The 18,037-nt window shown below is 45.9% G+C and overlaps 5 protein-coding genes across 5 annotated transcripts; 3 read left to right on the top strand and 2 right to left on the bottom strand.

Annotated features, from left to right (window-relative positions):
- Positions 1–3,288: 3,288 nt before the first annotated feature.
- On the top strand, positions 3,289–3,762 carry N7446_010720 (uncharacterized protein; the record flags this gene model as incomplete). The annotated part of the gene is made up of 1 exon (XM_058519463.1): positions 3,289–3,762. One exon carries the CDS (start codon positions 3,289–3,291, stop codon positions 3,760–3,762), a length of 474 nt encoding a protein of 157 aa, XP_058368301.1.
- A 3,797-nt stretch (positions 3,763–7,559) lies between these two features.
- On the top strand, positions 7,560–8,168 carry N7446_010719 (ankyrin repeat domain-containing protein; the record flags this gene model as incomplete). Its single annotated transcript, XM_058519462.1, has 1 exon — positions 7,560–8,168. The coding sequence occupies one exon, from the start codon at positions 7,560–7,562 to the stop codon at positions 8,166–8,168; it is 609 nt and encodes a 202-aa protein (XP_058368300.1).
- A 4,457-nt stretch (positions 8,169–12,625) lies between these two features.
- N7446_010718 (cyclin) lies at positions 12,626–13,262 on the bottom strand (the record flags this gene model as incomplete). The annotated part of the gene is made up of 3 exons (XM_058519461.1): positions 12,626–12,811; positions 12,845–13,003; positions 13,053–13,262. 3 exons carry the CDS (start codon positions 13,260–13,262, stop codon positions 12,626–12,628), a joined length of 555 nt encoding a protein of 184 aa, XP_058368299.1.
- A 1,208-nt stretch (positions 13,263–14,470) lies between these two features.
- On the bottom strand, positions 14,471–14,740 carry N7446_010717 (uncharacterized protein; the record flags this gene model as incomplete). The annotated part of the gene is made up of 1 exon (XM_058519460.1): positions 14,471–14,740. The coding sequence occupies one exon, from the start codon at positions 14,738–14,740 to the stop codon at positions 14,471–14,473; it is 270 nt and encodes an 89-aa protein (XP_058368298.1).
- A 583-nt stretch (positions 14,741–15,323) lies between these two features.
- N7446_010716 (oxidase ustYa family protein) lies at positions 15,324–16,341 on the top strand (the record flags this gene model as incomplete). The annotated part of the gene is made up of 3 exons (XM_058519459.1): positions 15,324–15,591; positions 15,668–15,829; positions 15,881–16,341. The coding sequence occupies 3 exons, from the start codon at positions 15,324–15,326 to the stop codon at positions 16,339–16,341; spliced, it is 891 nt and encodes a 296-aa protein (XP_058368297.1).
- Positions 16,342–18,037: the final 1,696 nt, after the last annotated feature.

Genomic DNA, 18,037 nt, shown 5'->3' with positions numbered 1-18,037 from the left:
GCTATTATTAGTAGTAGAACCGGGGGACGAACCGCCATTTAGAGGGCCTAGAAACTTACATCATCTGCCTTTTGAATTAGGCAGAGTGTTGTTAAGATCGAGAATCTTAAGTTGTACATATATATATCTCAAACGGTGGGTCTCGGTTGTTCCGCTTTGATCGAAGAGACGGACGCAGTCATCTTGCAACATCCCTCAGTATGTCCCTTACATCGAATCCAGCGCATCTTCCACTTTATATGCAGCCCGCAAGTTCTCCAGTTTCACTCCCTAGACCCCCGCCCCAGAACCAAGTGTCGCTGCCGTTGCAACATCAGTCGACCTATAGACACAATGACGCGTTACAACTATCGCAATTACATTATACATCGCTCGAAACCACCCCGACTGCGTCACAGTTCCAACAGGAGCTCGGGGGTAAAGGCAATGCTGCCCTACAGTCATCGCGACTAGCTTTGACATCGCTCGAAATCACTCCGACCGCGTCACTACCACTACAACAAGAATCCACAACTAAAACCAAAGCCGCGCTACAGCCATCGGAACTAGCTTTGACATCGCTCAAAGCGACATCGACCGCGTCACACTTCTTGCAACAGGACTCCACGTCGGAAGGAAATGCCGCGCCACAGCAATCGCATCAATATTCGACATGGCTCGAACCCAGTCCGGCCACATTACAGTCCTCACAAGACGCGATCACGTCTGAACCAAATAACGCATTATCGCTATTATCCCAATCTCTAATATCTTTTAGAAGTATTGCGAGCGTATCGGAGTCATCGATGCAAACTCCGGTATCACGAGAAGATTATATTTCAAGCATATCAAGCTCGGTTAGGCAACTCTCAGTCTCTGGAGATGACTACACCCCATCAAGCCATATATCAAGCACAACGCAGTCAGGGCAACCAAATTCTGCTTCCGTACACTATCACATGTCTGTCTCAGCGCAACAAGTGCCAACGTCGCGCCAAGATAAAACAGCTCTAGAATCTATCTCAAGCACGCCACAGGCATCACAGCGAGAGTCAACATCCACAGAGGGTCATGAATCGTCGTCGTCACGTCAGGTTTCATCATCGAGCCATGGGAATCTCTTTCTAACCCATCAGACAATCTCGCGGTCATTTCGACGTGAGTCAACCTTGTCCGAGGAAGACTCGCGACCAACGCCTACCTTTCATTTAGCCAGCCTCACCTCACAGCCAACATTCACTACCCATCAAGAATTCAGGTCTTCAGGAAATATTCTTTCAAATCCTGCATCCACGAGTCAGCCCAAGCGCAACTCCTCATCATCCGCGCGCGGTCTTGATCAGGGATTGACTCCTCCAGTGACCTCTACACCCTCTACCCAAAAAAAAGTCACGCGGTTTAGCGAATTGAACCTCAACTTATCCGAGATCAGAAAGCTTCAGACCGTGTCTCCCGGACAAGTTGGAACTGTGTATATTGTGATCACTAACCCTACAACAAGCATTTCAGGTCCCTATTATACGATCCAATCCTCTGCAACGTTGCTCGCGACGAGTAGTGAAGGGGAAGAATCCCTTTCAACAAGACATACAAGCACCGTGAATGAAAGTAAGCCAGCCACAGCGTTGAACCCCAGCACCAAGAACTTTCAACCCTCGCAACCGACCCCATATCAAGAACCGACCACAGTAGATTCCAACTACGCCTCTCTAAGGTATTTCCCGCGCCCAAAGACCAAAATCCATGTCAGCTGAACAGTATCACCCACACAGTTCCACAGGAGCATTTGCCACCGGTTCCAATCCGGGATTTTCTCACCCTACTAGTACGGAATATACATGTAGTGCGAGTGTATCTCTCCAAGAGTCTCCTGCAGGTGAGAACACCCTTTCAGCGCCATCTTCAACATCAGATGGCTCCGCTGCCCAACACCACGTGACCAGCACCAGCGTTGGTGTCGCTGTCGGCAGTGTCGCATCGGGCGGGTTCATATTTCTGATACTCGTGGCGTGGGTGAGAAGACGGAAAAAAAATCGACCAACTTCGTCTGTATATTCACGTCCGCCTTAGGCGATATCACCAGCCGAGCCCTAGCGCTGTTCGTTTGCTACAAATGGATCGCGGATCAGGTTATCAGTATGGTATTAGAAGTGGTCTTCACCAAGAAGGGTTGGGGGAAAAAGAAACGAAAATAAAGGGGAGAATGGAAAAAAAAAATAATCAGTCCCTAGCATACTTCGTCATTCTTTTTGGGGGCACAGTAGAATTTGAAAACAGTTTATCCCTTGGATACTCCAGCTTTCTTCCACAGCGCCCCACTTACAGCGCTGGATTCGAACAGGAAATGTCCCACCATCACCTTTTAAAGTATTTCAAGTAGATCAAATGTTTGATTCGAGCATACCCAGTATTAAGACTATGGATTTTCTATCGATAACCGGAAGTAATATGAATGGAGGCCTGATTCCTCAAGCGCCGGACTCATCACGTGTGGGTGCCCCAAAGCTGCATTCGCCGTTTGATCTCCAAACAATGTCTGGATCATCAGCCTAACATTCTTTCATCCTTATTTGTGATGTCCCAGACAAGCCGGTATTATGGTTATGGGCGCTTTTAGTCGAAATAGCCAGGATGGCAGATTTTCTGCACGCGAGGCAGCCTTTGAAGGCACAGCGCGCGTCCATGACACTCGCCCGAGCGATTGGCTCGAATGGATTGATGCCACTAAGTATTTCAAGCTCCAAATCCAGTGTTCTAACTTTTTCAAAGCTTGCGAAGGTGCCATTCCCGTGCCCCATCCCGACGCCAACCTCGGTCTAGGACCTTTGGCTTCTGGCCCTATCCGTGTATCCGCGCAAGTTGCTTGTGTCTCTTTTTGTTCATAATTCTGGTAGGGATTTTAGGGGTACTCCACGAGACAGCCCATTGTAGTACCGTGGCGGATAGTCCAAGTAACCCTGATTTGAGCTTCCCCGGAGCCACCCGCTTACTGCAATTGGCTAGTGTCTGTTCCACATTCATTCCTTTTTATTTATTCTATTTATCTATTACCTTTTTCGTGGGATTTGTGACATGAAATATCGGTTCAAACCCTGCAGGACTTTTCAAGGATTGCTGGAGGACTGCGCATATATATATATATATATATATATATATGATAAAGTAGGTCTTACCATCGCTGTTTTCAATTCCATGTGTTGTTTCCAGAGATAAAGAATCTGCTCATATATTCATCCAGGCTTACGACAAGGCAGTACTGACTACTCTTGTGGAGCTGCGCGGTCTTGAAGACCCTTCCTCACCGTTCTCATGATTCAATCGACGGTCGTTTTGGTTGGCTTCCTCAAGCAGGGGAGGGAGCGAGATAGCGTCCCACTGTTAGTGGAACAATCAGCAGCATTTGACGGATTGAAGAGAAAAGCCTCTTTCCGAGTGGTTGGAGGCTTTTTTGGGCCAATGAACCACTGGTGTATCATGGTGTTCTACGAGGGACTCATGGTAGGAGACCCTGCTGTGGAAGTATTGCGGCAATATCTGGCTACATTCTGCCTGGACAGTACGACATACGAGCACATTGAACCGATCGCCGAGCCGCTGTTCTCAGAGACAGGACAGCGTCAGCCAGTCAAAGCGTGGAAGCGGGAGACCCTCATTTGTTATTTAAAGGGTTCAACCTATCGTCTGATGTGGGATGGCGTTGCACATTTTGAGAATACCAAATTATATGCGTCCGCCGTGTACGATGCGTTGGAGCTGTTTGGAGGAGGGGAGTGTGGACCATGATGAAAAGGGAAGCATCGCGCAAACATTTCCGATGAGGCCAGCAGGGTTGTTGTTGTTGTTGAGATAAAAGTGTAGAATATATCGCATTCACTATCGTCCTTTGGGGCGGGGGGCTCGCGTGTGAATTTACGTTAAATGAAATGCCCCTCGTGATAACATACACGAGAAGAGACAGAAAATCAACGATACTGTAGACGGCACTAGGAAATCATATAAACATCTCTGTTCACCTTCTCGAATTCACTTCAAATGGTCACTCAATATCTGGCTATTAACGCGGACTTTATTTTCTCGCGTTCTTCTTGTCGGGCTCTATGCGCGGCGGCACAGTCTTCCAAATACCTTTTCAAGGCTACATTATAACACTCATCGGGCAGTGCCCCGTGATCACCTTCAAGAACTAGCACTGTCACACCGTCGGCTTTCTGAGCTAGGTCCTCCATTCTGCCAACCACATTTTCTCTGGATGCAACAACTAGTAGAGACGTTTGTCCAGCCTTGAGTAAGTTTGAAGTCAATCCAGTAAAAATTGTTCCCTTATATCCTTTTATGAACTTTTGTTCGTGCTCATCGAGTGAAAATTGCGATGCACCAAGAGTGAGTTGATTATCACAGCTCGGGAAGGGATTCCAACGACGAATGACTTTCCAAATTGCCCCGAGAAGACCTGTGGGGTCTATTTTTTCGATACTTTGAAATGGCATGTAGTAGACTGTCGAGTCGCCCGTGTGACATGAGGCAAGGAAGGCACCGAAGGATCGGCCAAAAATTATAGTGTTCCAATCAAGAAAGGTCTTTGGGAGCTTATCGGTCGGGCATGCGCTTATCCTGATGCCATTCTCATCTCTAGCCACTCTGCGTGGGTTGAAATTATCCCACTCAATTTTAGGTGAAGTTAGGAATTCTCTTTCCAGAGTGTCTGGGATCGCTCGAAGCCACGCCTCCAGGAGACCATCATTCTTGCCCGTCATAGGTGAAGACCTGTCTTCATCAAAACTGCCATATCCGGGAGGGTTCACCAGTATCAGATGAACATCTGACCCGAAGTGCCTCCAGAAATCTGACATAATGGCTCCAACCGCGCGAGTGTTTCCTGGATACCCCACAATCACCTGTTGAGTGTGGGAAGGCTGGAGTGGCGGTATGTAGTAGGCTTTCACTTTCGAAAAGGGGGTCTCGAAAGAGAAAAGAACTGGTTCTCGACCATCGAGGTCAAGGTCCCAGTATTCTGGACGTGGCTTATATCCTCTCAAGTAGGATGGGGAGCCGAAGCAAGGTGGTAGTAGAACGGTAGCAACAAGACGGCCTAGCACGAATGATGCATTGGCTTGGAAATGTTGATATGAAACAGCCATGAGTAGCCCGGCTAAACAATAAACTAAAAGCGGTAAAAGAGGAGCTGCTTCCTTTACTGGTGTATGGAAAAGGCCCAGCATGTGTAAGTATTGTCAATATTTCGAATGTACTTGAGGTATTGAAGTTCCTAATATCCAGCGTAAGCGTGCCAAGCTCAAAAGCACAGAACATAGAGACCCCGAAGAAAATATTGGGCCATAGAAAATCCTTACTCTGTTTCACCTTTTGTGTAAACCTTGACAATGGAATACGCCCCGTGAATTGAAGTCTGCTTTGGAACTGAACTTTGTCCGTTTGGTCCGCCGATTGTTAGACTATGCCCTCTTGTTAATGCCAAAGAGGTCCATAGAAAAAGGTGGAATGAATAAGCTAGAAAAGCTGTAATATTCATTATTTTCGAAAGGGGTTCATTTGTCCATGCTAAAATTATGGTCAACCTAGAAATAGACTTAGCATGTCTTGAAGTAAATTCGGAGTAGACACCGGGAATACCAAAGATCTACATCTAGAATTGGATACTATTTTGATCATTACTCCATCCTTTTATTGGACGTATCCAAAGGCAGCCCAACTCGAAGTTGTTGGCCAGTGTGAGTATAGCTGACCCTACTATGCGCCACTTGATTGATTGCATGAGCTGACGTAAAATCGGTAGATGCATCTGCTTAAGCTACCCAATGAACTCCGTTTGATAGCAGAGAATCTTGATAAATCAAAAGATCGTCTTGCGCTGGTTTTCCTCAATAAATCAAAGAGAGAGCTTTTTCTCTATTATCTATACACATCCAACGTTCGACTGCAAAGCAGCTCTGCCTTATTTTGGGCTGCTCAGAGACGCAAATCAGAGCTTATAAAAATCTATTATTCAATTACTAAGCGAATGCTAATGCCACAGACAGTGACTCCCGTCCGCCTATGTTTCATGCCATCGAGGGTGGTTAAAGGTAATATTAGATCCTCTAGATATACAACGCGTGGATCCGAATATGACTGGTCTCTGGGGAAAGTTACCGATTACCTTGGCGGCGTCTCAAGGGAATCTACCTATGCTCGAACTATTTCTCGCGAGGCGAGATATATGCGTAAACGCGCTATTCGCCCCACCACTATTCTATGCGGCTGAAAGGGGTCATTTGGAAATCGTACGGCGGTTACTTTCCTGTGACAATCAACTAGATATTAGCTGCGATGTAAGAGGCAAGTCGGCCATCTCCATTGCCTCTCAAATGGGCCACCTGCATGTTGTGGCCCTACTACTTGAACATATACGTCAACCGCATTGCAACATGATAGCACATTCAGTGATAGAGCATCTTTTTTTGGCTGATTAATTAGGGGCGTACCGTGCTGGATGACGCCAGGGTTGAAATGTTTGCTAAGATCAGACCACGTGACTACACAAAACGGCAAGGGAAATACATGAAACTTGCTTGGCGTACCTCGCAGTAGCCTGGGAAAAGGTACCACATTCCCTTTCTCAAGCAAGCTTATAATAATGGAACCCAAGGAAATAAACTCAAAAGAGCTGCTTTTGATATGCTAAGCTCACCGCTAAAAAGATACATACACTGCAGTGATTTGTCTGGCGACAGTACGTTGTAACGCAGAGTATGTGGTCATGTGAATAATTATACTATTTCGATGTAGTTGCAAGCATACAGTCTTAAATGGCTAGATACTAGTGTCGCTCTCCAATCATCTTACAGGCTATTGCAGCGAGTATCACGTCGAATAAAAAATTCATGGTGGAAAAGGACATCCTCGTTCCGCAATGGGCTAATTATGGACGAGGTGTGTAAAAAGGTGTAAATATAGAAGCAACATGGCATTTCTATCCCGGCCTCTGGCAAAATTAGTCGAGGTAAATGGCTAGTCAGCTGCGCTGCTACTATAATTCGGCGTCAATATCATTTCCTTGTCGTGCATGACTGATGGCATGAGCTAATCAGTAAATAAGTTATCGATGTCTCTGGGAAAGCTTCCATTAGAGCTATTGTTTCGGATGTCACTCTATCTAGACCGCGTGGATGAGGTTAGACTGGCAAGTGTTAATAAAAAAGCAAGAGGAATCCTTTTACCTCCCATTTACATGTTCAATGTTCGTTACCAAGGGAGCAGTGGCCTGTTTCGGGCTATTAGCATGGGCGAATCGGACATTTTGGCAAGGATGTTATTCGATTTCAAAGCGGATGCTAACATCAAAGATGCTAAGTCCCGCACGCCCATCTTCCATGCCATTCAGGGGGTTATAAGGAAATGGTCTGCACGCTTCTTTCCTAGCTGTTGCGCGAGGCAATGAACGAATCGTGCGACTCCTGATAGACCACGGCGTCGATGTGAATGCCGTGGCTCCCAAACCAGGCACCGCCCTTCATATTGCAGCAAACCACGGTTTTAAGTCAATCGCAGAACTTCTCTTAGCCACCGATCAGAAAGTGAATATGGATGCGGTAGATGAGAATGGAGCAATAGCGCTAGCCGTAGCTGTGCGACGACAAAAGCGAGAAATCGTTTCCTTGATACTTGCCAAGGGCTCTGTTCCTATCAATAAAAAAGATAAATTCCGCAAAAGTGCGCTTGTTTATGCGGTTGAGGCAGAAAACCTACATTTAGTATCTGACCTTCTGGATATTGATGATGTAGACCCTAATGGTCTTGGTATCAGCCCGCCTATCAGCATTGCTGCCGCTAGAGGCAACCTACCCATGGTAGAACGGTTTCTCTCCCGGCCTGACATCGACGTAAGCCCAAAGTCGGGTGTCACTCCACTCTACTGTGCGGCTAAGGAGGGCCACCTACAAGTTGTTCGACGATTGCTTTCCCTTGGGGACAAAATCGATATACAACAGACTGTCGGAGACAGGACGGCTCTCTCTATCGCCTGCGATGGCTTCCATTTTGAAATTGCCAAGCTACTAATTCAACATCAAACACGAATCTGTCACAGTGCCGCATCGTACTGGAAGAGTAAAGTAGTAGATACTGCAGTCTCTGCGTTCAAGAACATTATGTTTGCCTATCTATATTTGCTTCAGAAGCGCGGGGCGTAAAGGTTGTGTTGTAGTGTAAGAAGCCAATGGATGGAAATCTCCGAAGAGCCTGGTATACTAGAATGGAATTAGTACAGTATGACAAATCTCAGTTCTACATTATCTTGCATGCATGGCTGAACGTGTCCGATATTCAAGAGAGTATAAAGACCTAAGACTGTTTGATATTACAAGTAATGACAAATCTACGTAAGTCTAGCTTTTGATGGATGCCTCTATATGGGAACCGTGCGCATAACTATGATATTCGCCTCTTTTTATATCAGAGTACTTACCGTGTGCTGTTTCTATAGCTTTTCCAACGTTTTAAACCTGATCTTTTATATTGAAATGGGCACGTTCTCCTCTTAAAGATCTCGGCGCTGCTGTGTTCTTATGACGGAACCATAAGCTCTGGACAAGAAGCCCTGCCTTGTCCAGAGGTCAACGGTATACTGCAATTGGGTGATCTAGCAAACCCTGCTTTATTACCTCAGTAAGCTGTGTAATATATGTTGTGGTAGCAGTTATAAGCATGAAAACACTCCAGAAGTAAGGAAGATTCGTATGCCCCGCAGAGCAGCACAAATAGTTCAACTCTGTATCTTAACAATACAGATGAATATACATATTTGCCTGGACGCTACAGGACATGGTTGCCAAATCATCAAACGGCTGGTTATATACCGACAGACATGGTATTCCGTTGGCACGACAAGAGATCGCAGGGCAAGTTGATATACTTGGCTCAACAATGGCGCTGATTCCACCGCCCCCGTTTCCGTTTATATAGTAGAAGTCATAGAAAATTGGTCCATGGATCAATTGCAAAAGCCCGCACTCTCGTCTGGATGTGGAGGGCAATAGCCATATTCAAATTGGATAATGCTGTGCTTCTCCACTCTGCCGAAAATTTTGCTTGAGACTCCTGTTCCATTGGTCGTTGGCCGATATTGCCCTGACCATTCTTGATTTGCTAAAATAGTAGCATCGGCAAAGGTTTCCTTCACTACAACTACTACGAATATGGAGGTTGAGCTGCAGTGATTATGAAAGTGGAAGTTCTCACGCTGAGAGCTTTCACCACAATACTTAATTAAAAATAGGCCTAAATATTAAGTTTGGCCTCGGAATAATAACCACAATGAAAGTTCCTTTCTTGAAATATTAAGCCCTAACCTAGTATTAAGTCCATAGGTAAGATAAGGTTTTTTGTATCAAGAAGGGAGAGCAAACAGGCGGCGTTGCAGGCGGTGGAAGCCTCAAATAATCGCATGGCTTTTCAGCTGCCAGCCAAGGATAGGGCAGTGGGGAACAGAAAAAGCAAAGGGAAAAATAAAGAAAGAAATTGAATATAGACAATGGGGAATGCTGGCCTGGTCGTTTTATTGGCTCCGAAAGCGGGGACTCCCTATAGGCGGTATAATGGTCACTACACACCCAAATTGAACCTACCAAAAATAGAAAATCGATTGAAATAGTCATTGACTAACGGCCCAATGTTTTGGAGAGAATTAAAGCCTGGGGATGATGGATACTCTATGAGAAGAAGGCAGACAAAATAGGTCGTAGCAAACAGCAAGCAAACGGAGGCCTTTAAGCCTAGACATGCATGTCTAATAAGTACATGATCTTCGAATATTAGCCAATGATAGGCGTGATACAAAATGACAAGTTCGAGTGAGAATGGCTGAGTGGGCTCAGTAATTGATCATGTGATAAAGAAACGATCCCCTTGAAGTCGGAATGAAATTCCTCGATACATGTCGCTGGAAAGCAAGATTTCACAATCTCCGTTACTCTGCCAAAACTGTGTCACTCTAATTTAAATACTAAATTTTAATATAAGTTTTCTCTTTAGTTTTCACAATAAATTAACCAGATCATGTTTAATATAATACGTACGAATTAAGGCCTTAAAGTTACAAAAAAGGAGGTAGATTTCAGGAAGAATTCGGATGAAATTAAATGTTGCACGAAGAGGTAAAAGGGGCAGTGAAACAGTTATATAGGGGAAATTAGCCTTATAATGCAGTTATGGCATAATACATGGTATTTGTATTTGCGTAAAGGGAGTAGTTTTATTGGGGTTGCCTCACAATGCCCGTAGCCTCACGTGATATCTACACCGACATTAGTGAGGGCCTCTTCCTCCTACAACTGCCTCACGAGAGTCAGTTGCTTGCCTCTGCGGGTAGCTCGTCATCTCTCACGCAGTCAAGTCTTGATTTTGTCCCTCCCGCCTTCCCTCTGTATATAGAATCCACTACAATACAGACATATTGCCTCCCTACAAGGGAGCGCGAACGGGCCCTATCTGACGCTACGGTCTACGACCGCAGCGACAGGTGACCCGTTATGGCCAAACTACACTCTTCTTGCTCCTCTTGACTGCGTGAGGTCACCAATAAAACACGTCTTGATAGTCGTATAGGAATATTGATACACTAGACGTATCCCAAACATAGACTAGTGTGTCTACGCTTAGGGGATGGCAAACCGCGTGCTCGTCCCTTCCGTATTCACTGTCATACTTGATAGAAGGAGTCCGTGAGTTGTACTCTTGATAGATACAAAATCCACCCCAAGACTCCAATTCTCCGCTCTAATTTTAACATCTTCAAGAATCTGCTCCGGAAGATCCTTTTCAACATTGCTGCTGTTCAGGCCTTCCGATCAATATGTCAATTGAAGATACGTTGACCTCGAATGGCTCACACAAAAACATCGGATGCAGTGGCGAGCGGACAGATTCTTTCACCTCGTTCCAGACTCTGAGCTCCTCTGAAAGCTCATCTCGAACTTTTGCCAACGAACGTCTTGAATATCTGAAATCCCTCGCCGGATTATTGTCACGAGGATTATACCTCTTTCCTTCAGACAGCTTATGCACTCGCCTGGCGTTCTCCGAGTGGCTACTTAGCTGGAGGGCTTGAACCAGTACAGGCAATTGGCGAGCCGCCCGCTCGAGCTTGTCCATAGCCATAATCCATTTGGAGAGTTCTAGATTATAATCAAGGGCTTTGAGAACTTTGCCTTTTACTGAATTGGCCTGGGTGGCTTTGATCTGAAATAGTGTAGTCCAGACCGAACCGCCTCCCAATATTAAGATATGATTCTCTGGTAACATCGCTATGTGATTTTGTCCTATTAATAGAAGCTCGGTGATATCCGTTTGCCTTGCGGTCTTTATGCACGTACCAACACAGGTAAGCATGAAACTTCCATGGACTGCCTCCATAAACGTTAACTGAAGACAATCGTTTTGATCTTCGCAACACCTCAGTCTGACTCGTTCCATCAAACGAGCCCAGAAATGCGTCAGGTAACTATTCCAATAATTTTGGATTGCAAGACATTCCACAATGTGAAAATACGCTCTCCTTCTCACTTCGATCGTTGTTTTCCGGATAGACCGTTTCCCTAGAAACCATCGATCCCAAGTTAACTATAATAATTGGCAAGGATCAGTGTTTTTACGCGGATGCTGGTCATTGGGACATACCTCAGCTACTCCCCTAGCTATGGTCCTATGAGCACGCTTCGCAAGTTGAGTAGACATTTATTTTCCAGCTTTCATCTGAAAAATTGAGATCTGATCACGCACGAATCCTTCGATGCGTTAGGTGTTAGTTTATGGCATCCAGTCTAGTGGCCTAATTTAGATTCATCTGTGTCGGTTTAAGTAAAAATGACTTTTAGATTTGGTAGATACAGCGACTTGAATTACTGTAATCTTACATTCACATCATTGGTTCTCCAGGTAGCCTACATTCTCCCGATCATATGAATGCTTGACAGATTAGCCCCGTGGTGTTTCGAGGATACCGCGGTTTTTTTTAGCTCATCTCTCAATGTCTTTGGGCCAGGGCTTTCTGCGCTGTTAAAGCCAGAGATGATGGAGGTCTGGCCTGATCTCATTTATAGGGGTAATGACGAGCAAATCGAGACTGTCTTAGTAGGTACATCACGGCGGGCTTGGGATCAATTAGATCTAGGGCATTTAACGTATTTCTCTGAGACAGTGCTATCACGTGTACAGCCTATTATTAAGATTCAGGTGCGGTAAAACAGTACGAGAGAATTAGGCATATCAACGGCCTATTTTGAACTCACTACAGCCTAAGCTAAGGCGTAGATCTTCTATAAACCAACAAAGATCCTAAAATACCGATGCAGAAGCCAATCTTAAAAAAAGGGTGAAATTCTCGGGTTTTGACGCACTTATAGGAGCACATGTTCTAATACCCTCATTTTCATAGCCTCGGAACTCTTCATCCTCGGCGTTTGATAGCGACTATAACAGTATTGACCAAAGAGTACTAGCTTGCTACACCACTGTGACCACTCGGTGTTGGATGAATACAAGCCATAGTCAATATAGCTAAGAAATTCAATCTCCACGCTATGAATCCACTCTGTGGGGAACCTGGACACTTCTGCCCATGTCCTGTTGCTGTGAGGAATGTCATCTATGACTATGGTGAGTCAGCATTATTAATAGCAACGGCCGACCCATGCGGACAGGCTGACAGTAATCCGTCCACTTGGCTACCGTAAAACTCACATTTATTGCCGAGCATCAAAGCAACGGTCAGAATCATGACTTCAGTTCCCGCCCTACCACCCATCCCTGGATGGGATGTCCTGAGCTTGTGGATAAACTGTAAGGCTAGAAAAATGACGTTTATGCTAACTCGTGTAGCTGACAAAGCGCTGATCACCCATTTCAGAAACTGACCATCAAGGGTCGCCTTCTCATCGATCTGAAGTGGGGTCTCCTTATCATCTCTCTGGAGCCTAGCCTCAATGGCTTGCAAAGTTGAGGTCTTTTCAAACCAGAGTAGGTGGGCCACCTGCTTTATTAGTTCAACCTATTGACCAACGTACAGTCGGAATGCTTACTTGAGCTACAAACTCGGGGAGTGGTATTGCCAGTCTTCTGCGTTTGGCCGCTGAAGGGGAGTTCTGCAATCGCAGTCCGTTGTCATTTCGCTCCATTTTAGATCGTTTGTGACTTTGTGATTCGTTGGCGATGGCCACTGATGTCGACTCAGACTCATGGCACCCTCGATTTTGGCGGTACGAATGGATCTCGTTTGATTTTAGGCCCATGATCGTAGTAGACTTTATAGCCATAGGACTACGGCTTGTGAATCTTGGTCTAGTTTAAGCACTTTGTAATTTGGAGCCCTGTCTTAGGTCAGAGGCGCTGACAAGACCGAGGAGAAGCCGTAATTGATGGGAAATACTGGAGCGAAAGGGAGAGGGCAAAGGGTGGTGTTTTATAGCATTCCTTTTCGATGTGCATCAAAGCCAATACTAAATTCATTTTCACATTGTGAGACACTAAATGCCCCTCTCTAGGCCACTGTTGAAGGAGTAGAAAGAAATAGAAAATACTCAACCTATGGTGAATTTCCTTCACTAGCTTCTAGGTTTACCGAAGGGTAATTGGCCCAAGGGAGTTCCTCCCAAATGCATTACAGCCTATCAAGTTGGTCAGATGGCCCCCTTGAGAATTATCTTCATAGGTTTGTAAGAGGCCTACAGGTCGTAGATTACCAACTAACCTGAGCGGAATTATCAGTGGGCAATTACTTCTTATATATATTGCGTAGGCTGAGGATTGGGAAGACATATGAGGAGGTAGTTGAATATCCTATGCGATCCGCTGGTAAACTCAAGTTGTCCCTCGTTTCCATATTTGCTCTATATTCCCTCGACTGAAAATCCTGCGGCTAGGATGGGCTCCTAATAGATGATGTAACTACATCGCATTTCGTACTCGCCTAAGCTTGCTTGAATGGAGAGACTATCTTCCGCAGTTAGAAAAGTGGGGATGAGATCAACATGCCAATGGGCGTATAAAAGCGCTGGAGGTGGACCTGTCGTAGTTACATGCTAAACATACCCTTTCTGTCATTTAAATTCCTACTAACTTCATTGGGAAACCCATGTTATGTACCTCATATGTATCTAAAAATAACCATTTGGGGCGAGGGATTTGTATCTCTCAACAGAGATCACCAATCACCCACGGCTCCAGATGGGACCTGTGGCGTGCTACTGGCAGTACTGCCTTAGGCCCATTTATTTCAGGATTCTCATTACCGATGTGGAGGGTTTAAAGAATTGACTAGAGGAAATAAATAGTGGGGGTAGACTGATCGCAAGACAGTAACGAGGTACACAACAAAGTTCGTCTATATGTTTATTCTCCCTGCTATTCGCACTTGGTAGGGCACTCCAGAAGTAGCTACAGCAATTTCACAGACTAGTCTGAGTTAGATAACGTTATCATCGGATTGCCTCTGGGACTGTCATTTGCGGTTCAATTTATACGTGATAACCAAGTCTTTGGTCAAATTGGTACGCCTGGCGATATCGATAGAAGTGGTTTCACGTGCATCGATGGGAAGTGGCGCATCACTCTCGTTGACATGATCAGCAGTTTCCGTAGATGTCGAGAGCTGATCCCCCCGCTTGGCAATGTCCACATTCAATGCATTCGGATCTTCCAAGTTGATCGACGCCAAAGGAAAGGCCGAGGCAGCCATGGCCAGGCTGATAAAGACTGCGCGGAGTTGCATTCTGGACTTGAGAAAGGGAGATCAATAAGCACGGATTGGCGCAAAGTCTCGAGGGAGAAGCACGCACTATACGAATTGAGGTAAAAGGGAAGTGAAGGGATGCTTGAGTAATGGAAGACTGTGACCGAGTGATGGAAAAGGAGGGCTACGGATGGGAAACCTCGTGGTTATATGCGCTTTCTCAAGGTAGACCACGAAAAATTGAAATGACATATTCAGCCGTATTTTCTTTCGAGTAGTACATTCCATGACATCATTATGGGTCGGTAAACTGATTGTACAGTCCTCTGCTGGGCAGTCCATAGTGGTTTTGAGACAAGGAGCCATTTCTCTTTGTCCTTTTCAGGCTTGCGGAATCGTCGGGCTGAATCTCTGCCTATCATCCCGTCATGGGGCCATAAAAGTACTCGCTCAAAGGGGCAGTTGGGATCATAAAATATTTCCCTTTAATTTCAAGCCCGTAGTAGTGTGGACCGTTCATCAAATCCATGACTCTACATCCCTTTTTGTCAAGTATCGACTACAGCAAGTTAAAACTCGACTACATTACTTGCGTTCACTATCACGCCCTCTGAACTTGACTATGAATCCTCCACAGGTCTTCCAGCCCTTCTTAGGGGGGATGCTTTCCAACCAGGGCGACCCTGCATATAGCGGCCTAGAACGGGAATCAGATGAAGAGTCAGAGGAAGACTATGAGAACAACACGTCCTCATCAAAGCTGCTTATTCAAGCGTTGTCTCTGAATGTTTGGCTCCTCGCAACGATCGTATTCTTGATTTTATTCTTTGGCAAATTCGGGCAGTTGCGATGTGATACTGGCATCAACATATGGAACATGCCCGATTCAGGTACGTGCTTATAGATTCTACGCTGCCGAGGGCGAGTATCATGCAGAAAAGACCTGACAGCTCGAGTTTGTGATAGATATGGCAGCACCATTGTTGAAATTCGAGAAAAGACGATTCACTCATGCGGTCAGAGACGATTCTGATGGCACACTTTACGCCTCTATCAATCCAAAGGAGCTGCAGTATGCCGGCCGTCCCAGCCACAAGATTGATGAAAACTGGAATGAGCTCATTGTCGGTAGGCACTTCCTCTGTCATTGATTCGAGTGCATCGCTGATTTGTCTCTAGGTCGGTATTTTCGATTAGAAGACTCTGAAGTATCACGGCTCAACCGAGATCCCGAGCTTCCAGCACTGACGGAAATGCCTGTTAGTGAGCGGATATCTCAAGAGGGATTCTACGGAGGCCCCGACGTACTTCATAGTCTACACTGCTTGAACGCTATCCGGAAGCATTTAGACCCGGAATACTACGGCAACTCTATGACTCTCCCGCCAGAACTTCGTCGGATGCACATTGACCATTGTATTGATCATCTTCGACAATCAGTACTTTGCCATGGCGATCTCACACCGGTCACTATGAAGCCCGTCACCGCGAATACTTCCTTGCCGTACCCGGTCACATTTTATCTTGGGCAGACTGAGCGTGAACATACCTGCCGAAGTACGGAAGCCATACGGAACTGGGTCACTGCCCGTGGGCAACGTACGGGACGTATTGAGCCTCACCACGATATCGGACCATGATAGAAGAACTGGAAGAATCCTGCTGCTACGTCTGTCTCTCTCTCGCGTCTCACTACCCCACTCTCTGCCTTCCCCACCGACTTCCGGTCTTCCTCGCTCGATGGTCTTCTTTGACCCGGTCTAGGGCGTCCCGGTGCTGTCCCATCTGTCTGCTTGTCTTTGTCCCCGTTTCGACCCCCCCCCCGGTCGTCCTCACCCAGCAATTTCTCCCTCTTAATTCAGCACGATCCACAGCCGTGTCTCTCTACTAAGGATGTTCATTTGGAATCTTTGATGATTTTGATACTGTTCAGAATAAGAACTGGTCTGGAGCGCACCGAGGTGCTTCGATCCGTGTTCTGCTTTGTAGGGAAAAGTATGTTATTTGGATATACACTATTGTGACGCCAGAGAAAACTTTAGTAATATAGACAAACAGTACCTATGTTTCGATCTATTAACTTGGAGACACAAAAGTAAAATGTACAGATATATTATAGACTTCTATGATCGTGGACGGCGAGAAGATTTGCTTCACTACGACGAGGATTCCTTTGACTACACCATTTCCAAAAAGGTGCAAAGCTAAATTTTACTAAACGACTGCCACAATAACTATCACTGCTGCCTTTCCCCTGCCGAAAGAATCATGTTATCTCAGCCATGGCACCTCGCATACCTTCTTGCACTCTGTCCTCACCACAAGGTGATGTCCAATGGGTCAAATGCCAGGCTCCCAAAGCAGTACTTTGGACCAAAATACGCACTGTGAACCACACAAGCAGGGTCACCGACTCTGCGCACTTTTGCATCTCCCGCGTTCCACCGCTGAATCCTAAATCCGCTACTTTCAAGCGCCTTCCGTCCAGCGCGACTAAATGCATTGAAGCTCCATCCTGGCAATGTGTTCGTAAACGCACACTTACTTACACGCCCAAACAGGTCTTCTGGACATAAGCAAAAAATATGGTCATTTCTCCAGAAATTCATGAGCGCCGAAGCACCGATGAAATGGACATATAGTTGCTCGACCTTCCCCGTGTATGTCACCACAACTTGCACATAGCGTGACTTAGCTATATCTGCCGATTTGCTAAACCGATAGACCTGCACATTGTTACTAGGAACTCTGGAAAGCCTCGGATCGTACCTTGCAGCAGTGGAAATCCCACATGAGTGGCTCAAGCACAAACTCATACAGCTCTTGCGTCCGCAGGTACTCTAAAAGTCGGCACGCATCGACGTTCCTGACGCATATTTCGACGTTTCGTACAACCTCCGCGACATCCGGCAGTAAGAACTTATGAACCGGGGCTCCAGACAATATTGCGCTGCTCGATCGAAGGATATCGAGTAGAACGTCGACCTGATCAAACCACTGCTTCAGGTCTTTCCCAAAGACACGCAAGCGATAATCTTTTTCCATCTGGGAAACAATGTGAGCTCGTTTCGAGCAGCACCCGAGGGATTGAACATCCCTGATTGACAACTGGAATGATAAACTTGCCCAGATTGGCCATCTAAAGATAAGCTGTTCAAAACTGACTGCCTGACGCTGCGATGGTAGCATTTCCGGTAACTTATAACACGGACTAAGAAACAAAACGTGCGTTTCAAGGAAAGCTAGTTGCGAATTTCCTCCACTGCTGTCTCGCTGCAACGGCATATAGTGTAACTAGATAACAGCCCCACGTGGAATTCGGCGGATGCGTCTGTT

Source organism: Penicillium canescens (assembly GCF_028828765.1).
Source record: "Penicillium canescens strain IBT 15451 chromosome Unknown utg000007l_segment0_segment0, whole genome shotgun sequence".
Lineage (NCBI taxonomy): Eukaryota > Fungi > Ascomycota > Eurotiomycetes > Eurotiales > Aspergillaceae > Penicillium > Penicillium canescens.
Note: the sequence above shows the minus strand (reverse complement) of the source record. Positions and strands in the feature narration are given on the sequence as shown.